Source organism: Eschscholzia californica, unplaced genomic scaffold, assembly GCF_041429995.1.
Source record: "Eschscholzia californica isolate CP2 unplaced genomic scaffold, dmEscCali1.0.p SCAF_1, whole genome shotgun sequence".
NCBI classification, from domain to species: domain Eukaryota; kingdom Viridiplantae; phylum Streptophyta; class Magnoliopsida; order Ranunculales; family Papaveraceae; genus Eschscholzia; species Eschscholzia californica.
Window position 1 is genome coordinate 30,940,594 of NW_028238198.1, and position 23,891 is coordinate 30,964,484.

Genomic DNA, 23,891 nt, shown 5'->3' on the forward strand with positions numbered 1-23,891 from the left:
TATAACAAATGAGTTTGCTCGACATAAAACTTTGAAAAACAAGGACCTGAGGTTGAAGCCCTGAGAGAGAAGGTTAAGCGGAAGAGTTTGATGCTTAAGAAACTTGTCTGAGGTTGAATCAAGCATGTTTTCGAACTTACAGTATGGACAAAGATATGCAGTCAAGAAACCAGATTTCTTTCTTAGCTTTTTCTTTTCAAACAACTAAATAAAAACTCACTCTATATATATATATATATATCAAATGTAAAAGAACCATAAAAAAAGGATAATTTCCATCCATTCAATATTTACAACTCTCGGACCCTCTCTTCCCAAATGGTAGCACCATAGTTAGAACAAAGCCCACAATTTCGGGCAATAGGAAACTGCCAACAGAGACACCAAAAGATTGAGCCTCTAGGGCCGAAGATAGTGCTCGAAAAAGCTGTTCAAATGCCTGAAACAGTCACACCCAACAAAAGAAATGGTTGCTAATGAAGGTTTATAATTTTCTCTAGCTTTAACTCAAACAATTACTTCTTTGTTTGAACAAAAGACATCGCATCTCTCACCTTCACAGAGCTTTTTGTTCTTCCTGTCAAGTTCGAAACTAATATGGGTTCAATTCAAATGTACACAAAAAGAGCTCCTTTTTTCTCATTGCTTTTATGATTGAGATTGAAGACTTCTCTTTGGTAGTCTCAACTGCAGGAAAGAACGACAGACTTAGAAATCATTTCCTTTTGTTTCAGTTTAAAATTCAGATGGAGGAATTGTAGGGATATTTGGAATTAGATAGATTTCACCAACCTGCTTCAAGAATTGGTCATAAAGCAGATATTGAAAACTATATATTAAGAAGATAACAACAAAAACGTTTCGAAGTTTCGAACCTTGGATTTTGTTGTCCTCCAGCCTCCAGAGTCTTGTTGCTGTGTGTATGAAAATCTATCAATTATAGCTATACCCTGATCTCCTTGAGGGGCGCGATCAGAAGCAAACTGACCCACGTCTAGACTATAGTTAGTTTGGCCTACTTCTGAGCTACCAACAGGCAAGCAAGGCTATCAACAAATAGATACAGAATAAAGTTTAGTACATTTTGCCATAGGTATATAAAAATTTTAGTTTTCGTGCATTAGTTTGTTACTCTCGGGTAATTTAAGAATCTACAGGAACAGGTTACACCTAATAGATACGAGTATTACAATGGAAGTTTCCACATTCAAAATGAATGAACAAATAGTTTTTAGTGGGTTTTTACATTTTCTAGCCGTTTCATTCTGAATTTGACTCTATCGACAAAAGAAAGTAGTAGGTTATGCATAAAGAGAGTACCTCGTCTTTTGGTGCTTCAAGATTCTTGATTTCCAAGCGATCAGCATAAAACAAGATCTGTAGCTACAAAGGAAGACCCAATCAATTCCAATTCTCGATAAAAGCAGCAAAACCACAGATGATAACCAGTTGGAATACAAACAAGCGTGGAAGCTTTTATCTACTTCTATCGCATTCAATTGAAGAATAGTAACAGCAAAATCCCATTTAAACCACCAAACAGAAGATTCACTATTAATCTCAAATATTGTGTGTAGAATGTACCTTGTTGAGTAACTGAACATTTGATGCATCAGTGGCCATGACCTGTAGACCGAGAAAATGGTTCGAAACAGTACAGAACGGGCAGAAAACTGTACTAAATACACACCCATCTTGTTCAGACCAAATACTGTTTTTCGGATCGGTCACACTTGTAGGCCTAAGACATAGTCGTTGATCAACCAGAGATGGGTCACAAATAACAACAGGTATACTCTTTGGTTCGTTGATGGATCCATGTTCCAATCCATTTCCCAAGAACGTTTGCAAGTACGATTTGGAAGATGATGTCATTAAACACGTGACAAGGTATTGGTTCTCGGGCAAACCTAATGAACTTTTACAAAATGAGCAACAAATATTTAGTCTTTTTCCCACTTCAGAAGTGGAAGACAAAGATGACGGACTAAAGCTGTCTGCTACAACTGTTTCTGTACCATTTGACTTATTATACTCATACACTGCAGAGTCGGCCTCAAAACCAAACTCAATTCGACGGTTTGCGTCCTTAGATGCACCCGAACACTCCATACTGTTTTGTGGTTTGCAATCAGGAGTTCGAAACTCATCCATTACGGAATTAGCCAATTCTGAACTCATTGCCCTTCTCCTTTTCTGTGTGTGAGAATTAACACTCAAACTCATATATGATTCCATTTCTGGTTTCAGATTTTGGAAGTCAATATCTACTAATCTTTCAGGTGTGATATCCATTGCATATGTACCCTCAGAAAAGGGTCCATATGAACTGGCTATGGATGCTGAATGGACTGATAATTGATCTGATATCTCATTAGTGGCCTTCACCATAGATGAACTTGAGGTATCTTCCTTGGAGAAACCAGCAGCAGGACTGGAAATAGAAATAGTATCATATATATGAAGGTTTCCCACAAAGGTAGACTGTTCAGGACTGCTGATAGAAGATGCCATGGATTTTCTTTCGGACCTGCAGAAGTAAGAAATGATCATTATTAATGGTCCATTTTGACACCTTGAAATTTTACTCACAGCTAACAATCAAATTGACTGCCTATTTTGTAATCTACCATTGGAAACTTCCCCGAAGCACAAGTTCATATAACACGGTAAATCAAGGAATATAAGTAGGGTTTGAGGTTCAACTAGGTGTATGAGAAGACCCAAGAAACCCTGTCACAGCTGCTAGTTAGACTCAAACCATTGGCCTCTGGCCTCCCAAGACACCTAGCTCCAATACCGTGTTGACAACCACCTAGGCGATCAGTGAAAAGGTAGTAGTAATAATAATTTATGCCATAAGGTTCCTTGCGTCCGGAAGGATCACGTAAACACCCACCAACCTAGTTCCATCAGATTCATGATTGTGGAACAGGCTGATATGCGTGCATCGACATCTCCAGTTTCAGGAGATTCTTGACAAAATTTATCCCTCAACTTTGAGCCTAGGAGCATATATCCTTTATCATTTTCATTAAATATTTAATACAGTACAAGATGCTCCTAAGTCCTAACTTAAAAATTATAAAAGCCTTGTCAGTTAAACAAGTTCACCTTGAATCTATGTGGGCACTGCATTCTGAGTCTACACAGTCTCTGCAGATTACTGTCACAGTATCATCAGCATGATCAAACTCTGTTGTCTCTGCATTGACGTGGACATTTAATTTGGGCAATGGGGCCTCATCAGTTCGTACTAAATTTAAAGATCTGGGTAATCTGCGAGCCTTTCCCGCTGCTATCATGTTATTAGAGACGACGTTTTCTCCATTAGAACAGTCAATCTTGCAACCAGTATTTTTCCTTTTCACAACCCGTTCCCTCAACCCTCTTTGCTTTGTTACAGGGATTTCTTCTTCTTTGATGACAGAAATCTCTAATGAACTAATGTCCTCTTGCTTAGTCTTTTCCTGTAAAAGGTTAAATTGACCATCAGTTTTCCTCAAAAAAGCGGTGTTTCAGACACTAAAACTGTAAGAAACCCTTAAAAGAAGAGAAGAACCTTGACATCCTGGAAAAAAGATTGTAACCCTTCCATTGACTCGCCAAAGCTGTCATACTGTTTGATGGATTTCCTTAGCCACTTAGAAACATATGCAGTATTCCTTTCCTCCTTAAATCTTTCATCTGCATGAATGATTAACTGGACATATTAGAAGCCTACGTATAAATGTTGATCACGCAAACTCATAATCTCGAGGCATTTTTGGTTTGTGGTCCAAAAACATGTGCTTGAGGACTAATTTCACCTAAATCACTAAGCATCACATCTTATTAAAATGTTGATTTATTGTTGACTGTTGTTTATAATATGCATGACAGGTATACAAGTTATTATCTGGGGCACTCAACTAGCGCCTTGAACAACACAGTAATTAGCTCTTCCATTTTGAGGGACTGGTATACTGTATACTATGCGGGGTGAACGGTTGAGGGGGTTATTTCATTCTTTAGCTATCCATTTAGATTCTTATATGGCCCACAGTCCACTTCATTCCGGGTGGGGGGAGGGAATACTTGAGAAGGCCATAGTCCTTTTGGGGCAAGAAACTAAACTGTAAAAAAATTGGGAAGTAAATATTTGCTGTGGCAGCTCTATCTAAAAAATTCCAATTTCCTAATCAAATATCTATTATACTAAATCTACTATTTCCCCTTCACTGCAGAATTAAGAAACAAAATAATCAGGGGAAGACAAAGAATAGATACCCATGAAGATTATGGCTCCATAGTCAAACCGATGACGTATGCAACGACCTACAGAAAGCAAAGAATATCATTACTTGCTTTATCAAGGACTTGCACGATCGGTGTATATGATTTACAAACAGAAGGATATACTGTAAAGCTGTGTAACACTCTTCAAGTATCTGAATAGCAGCAAATTGTAACAATAGCACGTGGCAAACGGAGATATGCAAATTGTTTAGCGAAAATACACAAGAAAAAACGATACCGAACGGGCTAGACTAGTGAGAGAAATCAAAGATAGTTATCACCTGCAGCCTGATTCAAAGCACGAAATGCCTGGTGGCAGTACCACTGGCTCCCACTTTGTAGTTTTCTTGATGAACTATATGTGTCATTGTACTTTTTCTTCTGAGCAACCTGAATATCATGTCTGTCAACCAGGTAACAGGAGTCAGTAAATTGAACTCGGGGTAGGTGCATAGATTACATTCATAAAATTCAGACAGAACACTTACATGTTTGGAAACGGGATACCAACAATTACCTGCGAGAGTCAAGGATTACTCACACTAATCATGAATATACAAGTATACAGGAAATGATGTTAGCTAATAAGAGGAACTGTTCTATCCACACAAAAATACAAGACACATACGACTTGGGATCCAAATATTAGACCATAAAGCTGCCAACTAAAACTAATCTCTTTGGATAAGAGAGACCCGATGTTTTAAAAAATTATAAGAACATCTACTCAATTGGAACTCTGGAAAATCTGTGAGGATACAACAACACGAGCATTCTCATCAGAGAAGTCAATCCCTTCAGAGACCTGAAAAAGAAGAAAACAGCAAACACAATTAGTCTTCTACAGTTCTACTTCATATTGTTAAGCTTTTATACCAAGCAATTTCTGCCTTCCCTATTAAGAATCGAGAGAGAATCACAGCATTGGCTATTTCCTGGGACAACTAATCAATGTGGTGTTAGAGGGATAAACAGGCCTTTGGGGTTGCCTAGGCACCTTCCTTGCACGAAAACTACTATAGTCAAAGAAACAACCTCCTCCAACTTCTCCTAGTAAAATCAACAAATAAAAATTCCCATAGTGTTATTTTGTCCTTATTCTGAATCATGTCCAGATGATATTTCATTATTTTGTATAAGAAGACAAAATTGAAGGTTCGAGTCTGAGTCCTCCACCACCCAGATGTAGATGTTAAAACAACAATAGCCCTTTCAAGTTTTTGGAAATTCCACAAACAAAATACAACTGATTTGGAACTTAGAAGCCCTTATATGCCTAGAAAATACTGTGTACTTTAAGTTACACATCTCGAAAACACAAAATACCTTCTTAATCTTCTTATATACAAGTAGCATAAACAAGATGTTTTACAAAAGTACCTCCAAAACTCTACATAATTACCTTTCCTCGGCAAACTGCCAGCAAAGCAGCCCCCGAATGTTTTTGGCTTTCCTTGGAATAGTAGTGGTTGAGGCCTCGACTTTTTCCCTTCTTGATTGTGCAAGGAGCTGGTTTTTTACCTTGACGAATTGTGTTATAGTAATCCTTCAAAACAGACTCAAAGGCCTCCTGGTCTCCTTTCGGCTCTGCACCAATAAGTAAATCATCACCACATTCACATTACAGAAAATTGAAAACCTTAGGCTACATGTATGCTAAAGCAAGGTTGTTTAGAGATATATATACAATAGAATTTTTTTGAACCATCTCTTGAATTCATGTGCTAGTAGGCTAGTACTACAACTAGAGCATAATAAACATCTAAAAGATATAAGGCCAACAAAAGTTATGTTTCCCTGAGGGTTGCTATAGCATCCCATCCGCTTTAAATCTTTTACGAGATTAATCACTAAAGCAAGAATGCCAAAAGATGGATAGAAAGAACTTTACCAACAAAAAGAGACTTCTGAGCATTCAGTCGAGACCACTGACCGGTTTCCTCCCAACGTGTACAAAGTTTCTCCATTAGTCTATAGCTAGGAAAGAAAACAAGAGCACCACCTGGTACGATCTTGCAGATTTGCTCTAGAGAAGCACCAAGTTCATCCTTCAAAATCAACAAAGTTGTGGTGAGCATTACTGTGAGTCCCATTTCCAATAAGTTGAAGATGAATCATCGATTCACAGGTCTCTTATTACCTGGAAAGCATATGCATCAGCTGTTTTATAGCTCGCATTTAATGGATAATTCCTTGGGCCAGTGGAAACTACAGCAGACCACAACTACAACAAATTAACGCTGATCAGATTATTGGTGCACAAACAAAATTGAATACAGCTATATTTAGATGTAAACAAAGACTCGTACCTGTGATTTGACATCTATAACATGTGGAGCTTCCATACATGTTTCAAACTGAACCCCGAGTTCGGACGAAAAAGAGCTCATGGGTGAGAGAGTTCTGAATCACCAAAACACACAAATAAAAGGAGTAATTACAAGAACAACTACATCTAAGTTATGCAGCCGAAGTACAAACAGGAAACACAAAGAGCATAAACTGGTTTTGCTACGATTTCCGCTACTTCTAGAAAAGCTATCTTTGAAAATCAATGAAGTCCACATCTTTATAGTTAAAACGTCATCTACTTCCAGAGTTGTAGTTTAAAGCTAGACAGTAAGTAGTCTGCTCTAGTGATATTTAAAGAAACACTCAATTTTTTTAATGTTGAGGAAAGAAATTATTAGTTTGGACTACAAAGAATTGACAATTTTGATAGCTGTTCTACCAACTGATAAATATCTTTTTTTGATAGCTGTTCTACCAACTGATAAATGTCCTTCTGCTTGTTTCGCTTACTCAAAATTATCATGCTCTGAAATAAAGAATATAATATACACCGTGCAACAAAACTGAGTCACTTCTAATTATTTTAGGATACACTTGGATATGTGAAGTGCTGGGTATCTATAGTATGATGCTTGGTCACTAACATGGACGAATCTCTGCTAAATTTTCAGACACTTGGGCAGTTCCCTGAGCACATTCACATATAACCATATGTTCCACTTGCTCATTGTAGTAATGAAGTAAAGTGAATGAAATCAGTAGGCTGATAGCTTAGGTGCTTACCCAGATGTCAATATCACAGACATAGAAAGATCTGCTATCTCTCTAAAGACAACTGCAGGGTTCAGGCACCACAGGCTAAACGAATGTGTCCATTCACCAGAGTTATTTCCTGAAAACAATATTGAAATAAGTAAGATGATGTGAACACAAAAAGAACAGCGAAGTACCAGTATAACCTAGGCACATGGCTCCTACCGGCACAGAACTTTTTCAACAGTGGCAAACAAAACTAAAATAAAGTAGCTATAACCGTTGCAACCAGAAGCATGTGCCAATAGGCAGAAGAAAACAATTAAATAGCTGAAGTTCTCCTGTGTTTTGGAAACTAAACTTGCAAGGACAGACATATATGCAGACTCAGGAAAATGCAATCCGTAACACTAAATGCTTAAGAGGTTCCATGAAAATTCTAATAGAAAGTTTCAAAATAGTAGACATCACAAAAGTCAGATTGGGGCTTAAGACGTAAAATACTTCTATCATTTAGAAGACGCGGAACTTTTAAGAGACTTACCATCTCTTTTGATATATTTCCGTAAAGCAAGCTGATAATCAACTGTATGGAGCCCATTTCCAGAGAAGAAATATCCAAGTGAAGAAAATAATCCTGCATTTCAAATTGTAAAGCAGGGTCATTATGCTAAACTTCTAAAAGCAAATCGTTCACAGTAGGTTCCTAAAATTAGTACCTTCAAGAATGATCACTGATTTTCCACTCAAACGAGCTACCCCTGATTCTGCTTCGGATGCAGCTTTGATTGCCTTAACCAAACAAGATGAGGATATAAATGATAGAGATAACTAAATAACATATATGAGGAAGCCAAGAAAAAAGCCACAAAAAGAATTCTTAACACAATACCTTTATGACACACTCCTGAAAGATTGGGAAACACTGCTGAGAAACGCCGGCTTCTTGAAGTTCCTTTAATGCTTTATCACCCGTCCAACTGGAGAAATGCCAGATACAATTAAACAATACATAAGTAAACTGGAACTTTCTAAGCTGAAGACTCCAAACAACTTGATTAACCACAGTATGCGAGGAAGACGAGTAGTTAGCTGCCAACATGTAATCCATAGTCATGCATTTATCCATCAAATGTATCATACATTGACCAATATAGCACCAAAGTGGTTTAACAATCTTTAATTATGATCCAAAATTAAGATGCTTGTCCCTCCTCTTAGGTAATTGTTTCTGGGAGTTGTTAGATGAGTAACTAACATTTAAAGTCGGAGTTACCCCTACGTTCCTGGTTCGAGTAAGGAAAGAGGCGACCTATAATCAGAAGTACACGTTGTATATGGGGATTCTACTGGTGCATTGAGTGTTGCTAGGTAGAAGGTGTTACCTAATAGGAGGAGAGGTCGTCCAGCCAAACGGCAATTGTCCTCAGAGTAAGTCAATGTGGATGACAAATTCGGACATGCGGTGCGATGTTATGATCAATGTTTGAAAAAACTGGCGTGCGGATTTTAGGCCATTATCGAAGTTTGTGTGTTTGAATCCAATAACCTCTTCAGAATTTTCAGTTTTGGTTTTCACAGTTATTTTTGAGTTGTTTGGCAACACTTCAGACTTTATACTATGGCAGTAAAGTAGAAAACTTGTTATGTTATATTTTTACATAACTGATGTCATTTCCTTTAGCAATTCTTTTACGTATTATACGCATTGAGGCGCGCCTCGAGGCACCACCTCGCCTTGTGAGAGCAAACCGCCTTGAGGCTTAAAAAAGAATTTTAAAATCTTGGTTATGATCCCAGAGGTTAAGAGTCAAACTGTATGATCCCTGTGACCGTGTTATTAATTGCTTTTGAGGTGTATCGATTAGGTAAATTGATTGTTAAAACTTTGACTCTTGCAGGTTTGTACACATATTTTTAATACAGGATGGCGTTAGTTAATTAATTAATATATATGGTCGTGTACAGTGTGCAATAGCAAATAAACTTAGATGTAAATAACTAACTCACCATGAGACGTAGTGCTGAAACTCTCGCTTCTCCAAAGTGCTCTTCCTCTGGCCCATCCAACTGATAATTCCCTACAAAATAAAATTTCAGCAAAGACCACACATTCATCAATAGTAGAATTCTCAGATAGATGCTTAATAGAATAACCACCTGAATTGTTTCATATAAAGGCTGGTAAATCATTGGTTCACCGAAATATAGTTGTCCCAACTCAGTATGCAGTGCTGTTATACAGATCGAAAAGAATAAATATCATTGTATATTCAAGAGATAGGATAGAAGGAGCAATGGTTGCATAACTTACCATACAAAACATCTTCTTCTACATCTACACTACCACCATCGCGTGCCATGTCCTCTATATTGCTGTTGCACAGTAAAGATACATAAGAAATTGCAACAATCAAGGTAATTGGGTGCCTTTTAACATACAGAAAACACACAGACAAACACACAAAATAGGTTTCCTGATAAGTTTAAAATATGCAAATTGGAGAAAAATTATTTAAAATAAACTACATGATGAGGTTCTACTGATTCCGAACTTTAACAAACTTCCCAGTTTTCCATGGTTACTCTATAAATCAAGACAGAAGTAAACAGCTCCGATTAACGGTTTCAACAGAAAACTTTTTGAAGATAGCTTAAAGTGGGTGACTTCACAAAGACGCATATTGATTACTCATAGGCATGCAATTAAGTTACAGTGACTTCAGAGTAATGTAAGGGGCCCTTTTTTAACATGCATGTAAGATATCTTTTATGAACTCAATCTGCGAGAACGGTATTGCTTTCGATCAGACATCAATGTAAGGTATCTTTTATAAAATCTGTCAATGAATAACGATCGAACAAACTGAATTGATAGCAAGTGTATGTTGAGGATCTCGAAGGTCATACTGTGCTTCATCAAGAATGACAATTGAATCTTTTAATTCCACATTCATCGCCCCACGAATGACTGAATTAATGATGTAGCTGTATGGGCAGAAAACGAGTTGAGCTTCTTCTGACATAGCTTGGGCAGCAAAATATGAACAACCTACAAAAATTTGTCCCTACATAAGGAATAGAAGAGCAACATCAAAAATTTAAATATACTACGATGGAAGTAAACTAAACCTTTGACAAGCCTTCCAACTTTCACTAGATCTTCAATATCATGAGCCTCATTGCAGCCACCTTTTTGGATGGATGGATGACCTTTAACTTTATGGACATTTCTGTTGATATAAGAGCTTGACATTACTTACTACATGCAAAAAGGGAAAGTGATCCTGAGATATAAATATATGTATTTATAAACTAGGGTAGGAGTATATCTCACCTGAACTCTAAGCATCCTCCTCCTGCATCTCGTGAATTCTCCTTTAGAAGTGTTTTACTGGGACATTTACGAATCAGCAAATTTAGCAGAAGATCGATAAAGAACAGAAAATATAGTGTTGCTTTAAGGTTTAGAAGTTCACCATTCCTCGTCAATGTTTGCTTTTCCACATACATTTTTGTTTGTGCAGTAGTGTTTCCTTGACGCCTATCAAAAAAATGATGAAAATTAGGTGATAAAATAAAGCAAACAAGAAAACTGAAGCTCTCAACCAGTGTAATCTTCAAAAAGATAAGATGATTATGCAAAGAAGAATGTACAAACAACCCTCAACTTTAAGCAAACATAGCTCATAGAACCAAAGTTGCATAACTACTTCAGATGATTAGTATACTCAATTGATACACACACAAACAAACTACTTAGAAAATGAACATCATCAAAAGTTTGAATAGATCAACCTACCAGAACTGCCATCGGAACCCGATAAGATGTCTTGCGATATTCACGAATGACTTGACTTATTTGTGAATGAGTCCTCCTTCCAACGTTAATTCAAGAAACAATAAATGTTATTCAAACAAGTTAAACAACAACAATATAGTGTAAGCAAAAATTGTTGGCAACATAGTTTATCCCTACTTTCCTCGAATTATCAAGAACATTTTCTAACTTGTAAAGATAGATACGCATGGAAGAAAGATTATAGTCACTGAGTTAATAGAAACCCAAAACTTACGAGGCATAGAAGATGGTAGGAACCTTTTTCTTTGTAGTTTTGGAGTTTTTCGCAGACGGGCCTGGTTCCCCATTATCTGAAATTCCAAAACCGAGTTAGAAATGACTTCCTTCGAACATACACAAGGTTTCATCTTTTGTTAGAAAACATATCTCTGCGACCCATTCCGTCGTTTGGTACAAATACTGTTCAACCATAATAACCTATAAGACGTCCTAATTATAAAGAGATTGCTTAGTTCTCCATGTTCGAAGCCTAGCAACTTAGGCTCTTGCCAGTAAGTAATAACCACATGAAATGCAAAATTTTGTGTTCATGTACGAATTTGGATATTAAATTATACTAAAGAAAAATGTGGATGCTTGAAGTGGTTCTGCCAAATACCACATTCCAATTGCCCTAGTTATCAACCCTTGCCCCCCCCCCCCCTATCTTATCATTTCAATAGCAAAATTAGCATCACTATGAATATAATATTTGCTTACTAGATGGTTGAGTTTCTGGTATAAATCCACCACCATAACCAAGTGGATCAGAAGCAGCCTCCGGTGCAGGTTTAGAAAGAGAAAGATTAGAGTAAAGATTCTTCGATTTGTAATTCTGCTGCCAAGCAAGAGCTGAACATAAAAGCGATAGAGATTTTCCAGTACCAGTTGGAGATTCGAGCAATGCATGACAATGACCTTGTCTCTGACCTCGATCTAGGGTTGATATTACTCTCCCCATGAACGCGAACTGTGATCCATAAGGTTGATATGGAAACTCAACTGAGATTCCACCAATAGGGTATGTATTTTTGCAACTAGGGTTTGATTTTTGAGTTCCATTATCCATTTAGGGATTTGCTTTTCTTGGTGATTAGGGTTTTTTTAGGTTTCCCCTTTTTCTTGATAATCAAGTTCTTGGAGAGGTAGATTGAAGACTAGGGGAATTTTATTAACTGCGTTTAGAGGAGATTACGGATTAAAAAGTAGAAGATAATATTTTGGCGGGAGAATATCCAAAATTATTATTTTTAGCGGGGAACGGGAAATGAATGTGCCGTCCGCGGAGTGGTGGGAGATCGCTGGCCCCGCGAAGGGGAGAAAATATAGACATCTTGTGTGCTGCCGTTCCAAGGCTAGCACTTATAAATTTGGTGTAGAGTTCTTCCTTTTGGCTCCTCTTTGGAGTGGCCAAACCTTTGATGTGGTTTTGTAATAGATTATTTTGGAAGTATGTGAAAGCAACTACGAGGACGGTTTTCTCTGTATGAAGTTTTAATCCGATCATTGATCTCTCATTTTGTAAAATATGTTATTTTAGAAAATATGTAAATAGCAGTTGTTGGACGGTTGTCTCAATCTTGAGTTTTATTCAAGGTATTGTCTCATTCTTCTAATCATAATGTGTACCGTGAAAAGTTTAGAAAGTTTGTTATAGGTCATTGAGTAACTCATTACAGCTACTCAACTTTCTGTGACATAACGATATTGTCTTAAAATAGCTATTGTTGTATGTGTCTGAGTTTTTTCTTAGCATGTACACTTAAAAAGGGCACCCAGACTGTGTCGACACCTATTATCCTACCTTTCCACCTATAGTCCGAGAATTGAGTTTTCGCCTAAACAACGATGGGACTAAGTGATGTATCTAATACATATCAGACACACATGGGCACCTTGAGTACCTTTCTTAATCTTTCAACAAAAAAAAATCAAGGATCGTGTATTCGTTTTGATACAAATTGTTCCAAGCCCTTAAGAGAAAAAAAATAACTTACGCCTCGTGGGTTGAGGTTTTCTTCATTAATTGCCACCGCGACAGTTTTCTTCATCAATGGCTCCCAGTTTTCAACACTGTGTATTAATACAAACCCGCTCAAGAACTGTGAAAAATGTGCAATATGAGGTGATTTTTTTTAAAGTGACTACGATCTACGATAGTCATTATAATGAAGTTGATACAACAAATATGTGATAAGCACGATAATCGCCTTATTTAAAATCTAACAAGAACAGGTCTGAAGTCCAACTAAACTATGACATAAAGTCCAACAACATTATTTATACCTTAATATCCCAAATTCAATAACCCATGAAATCAACCTCTTCTGAGAATTGAACTTGAGACCTCCAGAGTTTTGGAGTTTATGTAAGCGTCATCGACCACTTGCGCTACCAAATGTTGACCATATCAGATAAAACTAAGTCACTAAAAGTCTACAACAATTAGTTTGATATATATGTCATTCTCTAGGATAGGGGTGGGATTTTGGTCTGGAAACTGCCCACGACAGTCTGAGTCCGAAGGGTCCGTGACCGTCTGATGCCCGAATCGGTTCGTACCCACCCGACCGAAAGAGCTTAAGTGGACGGACGCGGGCATAGGTCCTTATCCGGTGATCCGACCGAGTCTGCCCGCTTATACAGTCCCTCCACCCGAACCCGTCCATGCCCGTCAGTTTATCTTACCCGCTATACCCGCGCCTATATGATTGATTTTAAACCTTCAGATTTGTAGGGTTAGCTACAACCGATAGATTTCAAGAGTTAAAGTATATAACCCTAGAAATCACTTTTCTTAATCTTGTCTCCGCCCCTCCACTCCTCTAGTCTCTCTCTCCTCCAAATCTCAATATCTCACCAGTAACTCAAGAATCTACAAAACGACACGATTCATGAGGAGAAGAATAGAACCAATCGTAATCCATGAGAAATCTCAATGACTATCTTTTAATTTTGTATTCATTTACATTTTGGAATTGTAAAGTGGGAGTTTAAAAAGTTGTATTTTGCTATTAAACAGTTTTAATTTCAAATAAAAAATTCTTTATTTGTTCATTAGTGGGTGCCCGACGACTGATACCCGGTTTGTCGACTATCAAAACAGTCACTGACAGGCACTTTGTTGGAGAAAAATACGAAATGTCTGCCCCTTTTGTCTGGATGCCCTAGTAGACACTTAGGACTTATGGCCGTTTTTTTTTTTTATTTATTATTTTTATTTTTATGAGAATCCGACTACGATCTACGTTAGTCCTTACAAGGCATTGATACATCACGAAGATGGAATAAGCACGATAACTGCCTATTTTAAACCAAGAATGAAAGAGGTCTAAATCCCGACAAATTATTACATTATTTATAGCCTAAATTGCATAGGATAAATCTTGATGACAAACTGCTTCCACCGAGACTCAATTCCACGACTTCATGGACTTAAGAGGGGTATCCAACCACTACACCAAAGGCTGGTGGACAGGACTTATGCCCGTTCCGCCAGGACCGGTTGAGTTGTTTCCTGCCCGTCCGGACCTATTCCTACCGAGGGCAATCTCGTAGTTTCCTATTATTAGGAGGTTATAGAATAATTAAAAGCATTCTAGTCATCTAATTCCTCAATCCGGTATTTTAGGAGTCCTGAATCCAAAACCTGTTAGAAATTCTCTACCTTCATAACAAGAAGAAAATCCGTTGATTCATCATCCATTAAGACCTAAATAATCGCCATGACTTAATCGTTTTCTCTCTCCTTCTCTCTCGGTGATAATCAGGTATCATTTCCTTCTCGATTCTTCTTGTTGAATGTATTAATCTTCAAATGTTCTTCGTCGAACTACGGAAGATTACGAGTAATTCCTTCAAAACGGATTAACGATTACTTTCTTCAAATCAAGCTAATAAACATTAAAATTTGATTGTTACTGATGTGTTTCTTTGATTTAATCGTCTCATTTTATTTTATTTTTGCAGAGAAACCACAGAATTGAGGTTCGATGTGTTAGTTGCTTGCTGAAACTCGTGAATTCCAATCATGAAGCTATCCAGGTCTTAGTTTCTGAATTACTGTGTTGTTTCGTTGTTAGTTTTGCCCTAAAAGTTCGTCTGCAATAACCGATAGATGAAAACCTGAAGTTTGTGAGAAATAATGAAGTGATTTAGGTTGTTGAATCGGAATTCGGCCAGTTAGCGGCATCATTTGATTGATGATCTAATGTGTATATGAATTTTATGTGATAATAAGAAATAGATAGAGAAAGAGATGGAAGAAGGTAGTTTATGTGATTTCAATCACTTAAGTGGCGATACTAGGTTACCTCCTCGTAAACGGCTTCTAGCTGGATTGAAGAAGCAGAATAGTGATTGTGCTTCATCTTCTTCTTCATCTTCATCGCCTCTTTCTTCAATTTCTAATAGTTTCAGTACTCGTATTCAAGATCTATTGAACTCGAGACATACTGAATTTTTAACCGAAGAGATTGTTGATGCTTCAAGATCAGCTGCTTTAGCGGCAACAAAAGTAGCAGCTGCGGCAAGAGCTCGAGCAGAGGAAAAGGCAGCTATAGCAGCGAAGGCGATTGCTGCTGCTAAAAATGCTCTTGAGTTGGTTGAGTATGTTTCTCAGAAATCAGGTCAAGTTGAGAGATATTCAAGGAAAAACAAACCGAAGAAACATGTTCAGGTTGATCTTTTGTATAAGAAGCAAAGATTAAGCGGGAATTGCGAAACAGATGAAAAATTGGCACGTAAATTACATCAATCGATGAACAGTTCGCCTAGAACTTCAAAAGGTTCTGTAACTTCAGAATTGAAAATCCACAATCACTATAAGCATAAGAAATTCCTTTGTTCGAAAAAATCTAGGGTTTCTGATAGTGGTGAAAGGCTACAAGATTCAGTATCTGATAGAATTGCTCTAAAAGGTAATGCTAATAGCGGAATTTCCAGTGAGAAGTTGTTCAACACGGATAAAATAGTCATGAAAGAAAGGGTACGTACTAAAGCTGTCTGTTCCAAGGGGAAAAACTTTTCTGTCGGTAGAGAGGCTGAATTGAGCATTTCAAATGACAAATACTACGAGGGACTAGAGGAGAGAGGTATTATTGTTGATAGAAAGAGAGGAAAAATTAAGCAGAAGAAGCAATCTTTAAGCCTTTGTGCCATTAGAGACCGTGAAAGCCCCAAAGAAGATCTGAAATCTAGAGGGATTAGATCCGTTGATCACACACCTGATAAATGTGTAGCTGAAAACATTCCACCATTAGGTGCTAGTTGTTCCTCTGCAGGTGAGGTCTAAGCTGAGGCCTGTCAAATATCACTATGGAAAGCTGAACGAGTTCTATGCAACCTCATTTTATGCGGGAAGTAAATTCTTGTCTTCTATGTGTTCAGATATCACAGACGCTGATGGAAATGCCGTGACGGAAGTTGATTAAAGAGGTAACACTTATTACTCTTTATTTTCCGACAATTGTGATGCATACCCTTCTTATAGTCTTCCATAGAATTTAGTGGCGGTGCAAACATGTACTATGCATTTCTAGTGTCATCACATTAATTTTTGAATCTGTGGTTGTGTAATAATTTAGCTTACATTAGAAAGTAAGGATTATCCTCACTATGTTTGAAACTGATACTATCAAGTCAAATGGTGATTACAAATTTAAGATTCAGGGGCAATTTTATTCACATTTGAACACATTGTTTAAGCTTCTTTAGTACGTTCTTGTGACGATGAATTAAATAACTAGAGAAGGATGCCTTTGCATGGCATTTTGTACTAGCAACCATGTAGAGATGAGAATTGAGGTTCAAGGATGACCCCTCAAAAAAGTAGCTTACAGCTGTAGGTTGTCCTCAGTGTTTATTCGGGTTGTTAGTATCAGTTGGTTCATGTGATATTGAATATCATATCATCGCCACCAGGTTCCAATAACTTGTCCCGTTTGTAAGCTTGTGTCTAATCCATGCAGTTTACCCATAAAATCTAAGACCTAGTACCTCTTGAGCAAAATAGTCTTTAAAGTGCAGGATGTAAAGATCTTACACTCAGATGAGCTGCCATGCCCATATGTTTAAATCAGATGAACAATTTATATACAGTAAAATGCTTGAATGAAGCTATCTTTCATAGAAACACATATTTCGTTAACAAAAGTGTGTTGTTAAAGTCAGTGGAAGTACTACGAAATGGTGTTCTTATAATGAAACTGAAAATAAAGTAAGAAATTGTGCTGCAATAGCAAGTTATAGTGCATATTTTGCATAAGGTCTATAGTGTCGATATTCATTAGCATAAAACAGTGGAGATAATGTTGTGTGGTGATCTCTGGTCATAGTTAAATTAGAAGATTTCCTTCCCCAAACACTTCCATGATTATCAAGGTTTCCCAAATCTCCTGGTGCCGTCATAGTAGACACCTCATCACTTTCTTACTCCTTGACAAGGATAATGAATTGCACTTCCTTTCACTGGCAATGTTGGTTGAAACACAATACTCTCTTGAATGAAATTAAGACAATTTATGTTATTTCCTGTACTGATTTTGACAAAGAACTAACTCACTAAGTATTCTTCTTGGATCTATTACTAAATTTTGAAGTAATTAAGTTAGACTTCTTGTCCCGTGGAAACAAAAGAAACATTTGTCTGTCGTCCTGATACATTTGAGTATTGCAAAATCATAGACAGATTAAATCCTGATACCCTAGGGTATTAGCAGAGCAATCTTGCATGGTCAAGGAGCATCTAAGGGAGGTATTTTGTCTTTTTTCCAAGTCAGATTTGAAATCTAATTCGAGGTTTGATTTGATCCGAGTCAGATCGCAGAATGTTTGATTTTCTTGACTTGTGATCTTGACTCAACTGAATGGCTGTTTACGGTTAATTATGTGTCCGTTTAAGTCAGACTATTCAGCTTCAGATGAGTCAGTTTACGACAATAATAAAAAGAAAAAAGATGATAATAAATAATATCAATTTTTTTGCCTACTCTGCTTTTACGAGCCTTAAATCTTGCTGCACAGTCACTACTCCAAGGAATCATTATTTACATGTTTAATAGTTCATTATGATTTGGTTTTTGCCCTGGCCTTATTGTTAACTTAAAACTCTATAGCCATACAGTTGCCATATCTTACACATCATAATTCAGTTGGTGGTATCGAATTTTATGTTAAGTTATAGAAACTTAATCTTCAATTTTCAATCTCAAACCCACCGTGAAGGAAACCAAAAATAAACTTTCTTATCTTATTTTTATTTATGTGATTCTTCTCCAAATCTTTTACTTCATGTGTTAAGAGTACTAGTTTAACAAAAATAACGCCTTTTATATTGGTAATGACAGATTCTACACGTGCGAGAACGCCGAGAAGGCAACGCAAAAGCTGATACAGGATATTTCCAATTTAGAGTCGAATGTTATTTTCATGTAAGATCCTTTTAGTATAAACCCTAAGAGAGGTAAGTCAGGTTTTCGAGTTTGCACATAGGTTTGCTTTTTTGTTCAGTAGTATCATATCAAGATTCCGAAGGGTGATCAGACGACTACTTTTGAAGAATTTAACTGAGATCAGTAAGGCGATAAACATTGTAATCTTCGAGTCGGTCCCACGTCTAGTCACCATCCTACTAGGAAAGGGATATTGCTGGAAATATATATACCAATTACGGCATAATTCTTCCATTCTGGCATATATACACCTAATAAACCAATATACAAAAAGTCATGGTCCCCAACCCTTGTAAACAATTAACGTCTTGTTCATCATTTAATGAGAATAACTTCTGTATGTGAAAAATATTGATTTTCATTGTTAGTTGTAAAATTACGATGCAAGTAGTATATGTTAGTATTTTGTTTTTCTTGTCTCTCTGATTTTGTAGGATTTGTTTGACGAGAGATTGATATTTGCTAACCTAGAAGATGCCCAAGTGGTTCGTTAGCTATAGGTTTACCTCACTATCTGGGCTGGGTTGTGCTTTCATCTTTTGTAGGTCCACATTTGCTGTTTGCGGCTTATTCGAACAGGACAATACTATTAGACTTGGTCAGTGGTGTATGGACTTTCCTTTTCCATCAAATAAAACAACCTGTTTCTTGTTTGTTTGTAGTTTGTCTTGGATTTCCAGCTCTGGATTATTACAGTATTGAACTTCCAGTTACCAGACACGACGCTGAATATTTTGGTTGATTTCAACAGGTGAGTTTCAATTTTATTTGATTGGTATGGCTAGTGAAATTTTGGAAGCAGTTATTAGATAGTAATCTGTAGTATTAGTGATCTATTATGTAATGTGAAGTTAAAACAACAGGAAGGAAAGGTTAGAAACAAAAATATGGTGAGTTAGATAGAGAGAAGACAATGCCCACAACTTGTTTGGTGTTTGGTAGCTACACTTGATGAGAGGGAGAGTGGCCTCATGGTTTCGGGGGTCCGGTCCCCCTTCCCCTTTATTGCTTTGTCTTTGATCCTAATGGACCTAATCCAACATCTTAGTATTGCATTGCTATGATCCAAGTTTGAGCACACACCTATAACCCAGGTTTCAGACACTCTTCTAAGCGACGTAGGACTACCACACGCTTGGTCTAAAAAGTATCTGTACCGACCACAACATCCTTCTGGTAACACAAGAGTTAAAGTGGAGTCCTATTAGTGTCAAGTCAACATATACTTTTGTAATGCCCCAAAGAGAAAGTTATTTAGAAAAAAGTATGTAGGGCATCAAGATGGTCACCCGATGGTAATGTTAAAGGCGAAAGACATTGACCGCGGAGATGGTGGTGTTGGAGAATTCTGTTTTAGATTATTTACACGTGACTTTGCCACTATTTTCTTCTACGACACATAATGAATCTTCCTACTTGTCGTCAACTTTTTAGAAACTTTCTTTTTTCTTCGTGGGTGGATGTTTCATTGAGAGTTTTGGTATGGTTAAGTATACGAACAAATAAAATAAAGTGAAAATAAAAAAACACATTCTTACACATGGTGGATGTAAGTAATAAGTTTCTTGTATGATCAATTTTGAAACTTTTCTTTAAATGTTTGAAGTCAAAAATGACTTTTTTTTCTCAACCACTTCTTTTAAACTATAAATAACTTATAAAAGACTAACTAATACACTTATTAGGGTTAATTTAGAGATGTGTAAACATCACAAGTTGATCATTCCTCTTTTGGATGATGAACATGTAACAGCTGTAAAACAACTTGAAATGATAGAGTGAAGTTTTCTCCCATTCTATTCCATTTCTTTTTCTTCAATTTGTTTTCCATCTTTTTCAAACATTCTCTGGCAAAAAGCCCTAATATACATCATATAGTTATGGGGTGGTCCATCATGGTCATCATCCCATTGGCCCCATCATCATTCATTCAATTCAACAACCTCCCTCATTAATATCAACCGTTCAATTTTCTTCTTTCTTACCCTACTTTTTTTTTTGTTGAAATCTTTCTTACCCTACTTGTTTATTAGTTTTATCTACACTCCAAATGAAACTTTATTTTCCTTCTTTCAACTTCCTTTTGGTATGGGCCTAAAAGTGATTTATAGTATTTCAAATCAATGTCTCACCAAAAGTAATATTTTGACTCACCAATAGACTATCACAATTTCTACCTGGTAGACGGACGTGATTTAGGTAGATAGACATGATTTAGGGAGAGAAGTGAGATTCATTTCGTTAGCTAAATTTTTCACGCTGATCCGGATTCAGTCGAGCTAAGGGTTGGTGAAGAACTATCACCTATAGTGTTCGATAAGAGTGATGTCTGGTGGCCGTTCAAAATTTCTTTTTAAGAATGAGTTATGATTAAATATCTAGTACTATGATTAAATATCCAACACTTAGAAGAATTTTATATTAATTAATCTAAAATTGTACTTATTAGAAGAAAAAAAAATCTAAAAATTTCACATTTAAATATTAAACAGAATCATCAATAAACAAGTTTGAATTTTTAAAAAACAAAATCTATCAACAAAATCCAATATCACAACTCTAATCATCATCAAATTATATTCTAATTAATTGAACTTCCAAAAATAAATTAAAGAACAAAAAACAAATACCCTCTTCTTCTCCTACATCTCTGATCTCTCCTTTATCATAATCACAACAAACCTCTGTTCCCTAATAAACAAAAAAAATCTCTCAAGCTGAGAGATAGAGAGAGAAACTAGAGAGAGAAAAAGAGTATATCTAGAGAGAGAATTGATATTTAGTCCAAAGCATTAGGACCAGCACAAGCTTTTAAAATTGGACTCCAAATCCACTGAACCAAAAACTTTCTCCTTCTTCTTCCATTCAAATTATATGTTCTTTTTTGTTTATCTCTCATCACTTGTCCAATATACCCACCACCACCACCACTTCCATACAATCCTTCACATAAATCCCCAATTTCAGTTGGAGCAGTTGGATCTTCCCCTGCATACCAAGCATTCACTAATGGGTTTGAACTCAATTCAGCCAATTCATGTCCAATCACACTAATCATTCCATCAACACCCACATCTCCATTTGGTGGTGACAATGCCGCCGGACCACCACCGGCCATATAGGCCGGAACTGCAAATGGGTAAGCACAAACTTCCGGGCATTGTTTGCCTGAATTACCCACCCAAGCATAAGGTAATGTGTAACCAACAATAGATGGGAAAGTAAAATAATGAAACCCACAAACAGCTCTACAAAAATCTTGCATAGTTACATCATCTGATGTTAAAATTAAGTAAATTCCATTTTTATGATCAACTGGAAATGGAGCAGATTTAACAGCATTACCAATAACTTGTTGGATTGTTAATCTAGTAAGATGGGTACCTTGAGAATATTTTAAATCTTGATATTCACCAGCTATTAATACAGTTTTTGAAACATTTGAACCAGTTTGATCTGTGTAAAGAGTTGCAGTTTTCCACCATTCTGAAACAGATGGTGAAGAAGCAGAAGCAGCAGAGAGATGATCAGGTGATGAGATTGAAAGTATGAAATCTTTGATTAAAAGTTTTTGGGTTGGTTTCCATTTTCCATACCAGATGATATAAGTATTGATTGGAGATGATAGAACTGGACCCATATGGTAACGAAGGTTAACAAGGTCTGATGATCCTTCAAATTTTTTTGAAGAAGAAAGGGTTGATGGTGGGATTTGGGGATTATAATATTCTGGGTTTAGGTTAAGGGTTTGTGAAGTGGAGTAAACATTGGTTGTTTGGAAGAAGAAGAATATGAAGAGGGAAAAGGTAACAAGAGAAAAAGTTGACATTTTTGGGTGTGGGTAAGTGGTGGTGGTGGTGGTGGTGGTGGTGGTGGTGGTGGTGGTGGTGGAAACGGTGGTGGTGAAGTGAAGAGAGAGATGAGGGTTTATAAAGGAGAGAGAGAGGGGGGAAATGGGCTGGAGACAGCTGCAAGAAGAGGAGGGTATCTTGCTTTCATTGCCTTCTGGTTTCTTATGGAAAAATGGGAATCACTTTTTTTTTATTTTTCTCAACATGAAATGGCGGGGATAACCTTGCTTTTTTGAAATAATGACCGTTTGGTTCAGATACATTCAAAACCCCTCTTAAAAACCAATAAAGTTTTTGTGAGGGCCCATACTATACACAATTAAGCATATAGGACAATCCATTTTTAATTTTTACATGGAAGTACTTCAATTTCATTCAAATTTAAATTTATTTTTTAAAATGTACTGACCTGGCCCAGACTGAACCAATCCGATAATCTCGGCCCGTGGGCTAAACCGGCATGTTAGGAATTAGCGGCTTCGATCCCAGTTCCGAGTTAGACCGGAATTATCAACATATCGGGCCTGATCGATAGACACCGATAGATTACAATGGTATCTAAAAGTCAAAGCCTCGTAGGAAATGTAGTTGAATTAACTGTCTACAGGAAAGTGACGTTAATTAAATATTTAAAAATCATAAAAATGAATTTTGATACCTTATGACTTTCGTTTTTGTTACTCCAGATGTTAAATTAAAACCTAACATAACAAATTTGTAGGAAGATACATGAAATCTTAGCAATCGTATTGTATAAAAATTAAAAAGAGGTTGATAAAGTTTATTTTACTTCAGAAAATGTTTAACGACTTGATCACCTTCAATCACAAATTGTGTGACTTTATAAATAAGACTGGGCGAAAGCAGCACCCAAAGACATTGTTTCAGTTGTCCAAGCTATTTTCAACAGACAACCGACATCACGAATTTTAAATTGATACTCTATATCTTGTTTTGTCAGTTGTAGAAGAAAGAGAATAAAAAATAGAACGGGAAATGCTGAAATGAGAAAAAGAAAATTTAAATACAAAACCCAAGGTTGAAATATCTAGGAAAAATTTAGAGGATCTTGACTCCTCGTAGAGTAAACTAATACCGGAATTATGGTACATTAATCTGACTTAAATTATATAATTTTCATATCATTGTTGCCATGTGATGCCTTATTTAATGTAGTTATTATTAGTTTAGTTTGTACTTGAAGGGGGCAAGCACGAGTGAGTAGTCGAAACCCACTCTTAAATATAATGGGGGTTAGTTCAACAAAAAAAAATAAAAATATAACAGGGGTTGGACAAAAGGTCCAATTATTTTTGCCAAATAAGGTTTTGATCCACTGCTAAAAGAAAATGAGGGGCACATCCTCAATTTACAGCAGCATAAAAACCAAGATGGGCAAAGGTAACAAACGATAATAACTCACAA

General features: G+C 36.7%; 3 protein-coding genes across 7 annotated transcripts; 1 reads left to right on the top strand and 2 right to left on the bottom strand.

Moving 5' to 3' along the window:
* Positions 1-205: 205 nt before the first annotated feature.
* LOC147566017 (RAD3-like DNA-binding helicase protein) lies at positions 206-12,587 on the bottom strand. 4 transcript variants are annotated; one of them, XR_015230348.1, is made up of 29 exons: positions 11,885-12,576; positions 11,400-11,475; positions 11,126-11,201; positions 10,803-10,867; positions 10,661-10,717; positions 10,456-10,556; positions 10,234-10,375; positions 9,638-9,699; positions 9,484-9,557; positions 9,334-9,404; positions 8,216-8,303; positions 8,043-8,115; positions 7,868-7,960; positions 7,354-7,462; positions 6,588-6,681; positions 6,419-6,502; positions 6,170-6,326; positions 5,681-5,865; positions 5,039-5,083; positions 4,767-4,795; positions 4,560-4,681; positions 4,270-4,317; positions 3,563-3,687; positions 3,115-3,470; positions 1,585-2,530; positions 1,321-1,377; positions 876-1,046; positions 555-687; positions 206-439 (listed from the first exon to the last, which is right to left on the bottom strand). XR_015230348.1 is itself a non-coding variant. In XM_086652490.1 (28 exons), exons 1-28 carry the CDS (start codon positions 12,231-12,233, stop codon positions 649-651), a joined length of 3,900 nt encoding a protein of 1,299 aa, XP_086508616.1. In that variant the 5' UTR covers positions 12,234-12,587; the 3' UTR covers positions 206-648. The 4 variants fall into 4 exon arrangements, 2 of the variants coding, with proteins under 2 accessions (XP_086508616.1, XP_086508617.1); XR_015230347.1 differs by having other exon boundaries at positions 1,321-1,383; positions 11,885-12,562; XM_086652490.1 differs by having other exon boundaries at positions 206-687; positions 1,321-1,383; positions 11,885-12,587.
* Positions 12,588-14,759: 2,172 nt separating this feature from the next.
* On the top strand, positions 14,760-19,276 carry LOC147566018 (uncharacterized). Of its 2 annotated transcripts, XM_086652493.1 has the most exons (4): positions 14,781-14,934; positions 15,134-16,446; positions 16,553-16,600; positions 18,511-19,276. In XM_086652493.1, the coding sequence occupies exons 2-3, from the start codon at positions 15,423-15,425 to the stop codon at positions 16,594-16,596; spliced, it is 1,068 nt and encodes a 355-aa protein (XP_086508619.1). In that variant the 5' UTR covers positions 14,781-14,934; positions 15,134-15,422; the 3' UTR covers positions 16,597-16,600; positions 18,511-19,276. The 2 variants fall into 2 exon arrangements, with proteins under 2 accessions (XP_086508620.1, XP_086508619.1); XM_086652494.1 differs by lacking the exon at positions 18,511-19,276 and having other exon boundaries at positions 14,760-14,934; positions 16,553-16,859.
* Positions 19,277-21,167: 1,891 nt separating this feature from the next.
* EXL5 (EXORDIUM like 5) lies at positions 21,168-22,700 on the bottom strand. Its single transcript, XM_086652495.1, has one exon. It carries the CDS (start codon positions 22,442-22,444, stop codon positions 21,395-21,397), a length of 1,050 nt encoding a protein of 349 aa, XP_086508621.1. The 5' UTR covers positions 22,445-22,700; the 3' UTR covers positions 21,168-21,394.
* Between the last annotated feature and the right edge of the window lie 1,191 nt (positions 22,701-23,891).

Excerpts from the sequence above, each read along its gene's own strand:
- LOC147566017 (XM_086652490.1), bottom strand. The coding sequence starts at position 12,233 with ATGGATAATGGAACTCAAAAATCAAACCCTAGTTGCAAAAATACATAC. Across the intron at positions 9,558-9,637 it reads AGAAGAAGATGTTTTGTATG|CACTGCATACTGAGTTGGGA; the intron begins GTAAGTTATGCA and ends TCTGTATAACAG. Across the intron at positions 2,531-3,114 it reads AGTGCCCACATAGATTCAAG|GTCCGAAAGAAAATCCATGG; the intron begins GTGAACTTGTTT and ends TTACTTCTGCAG.
- EXL5 (XM_086652495.1), bottom strand. The coding sequence starts at position 22,444 with ATGTCAACTTTTTCTCTTGTTACCTTTTCCCTCTTCATATTCTTCTTC.
- LOC147566018 (XM_086652494.1), top strand. The coding sequence starts at position 15,423 with ATGGAAGAAGGTAGTTTATGTGATTTCAATCACTTAAGTGGCGATACT. Across the intron at positions 16,447-16,552 it reads TGCTAGTTGTTCCTCTGCAG|ATATCACAGACGCTGATGGA; the intron begins GTGAGGTCTAAG and ends CTATGTGTTCAG.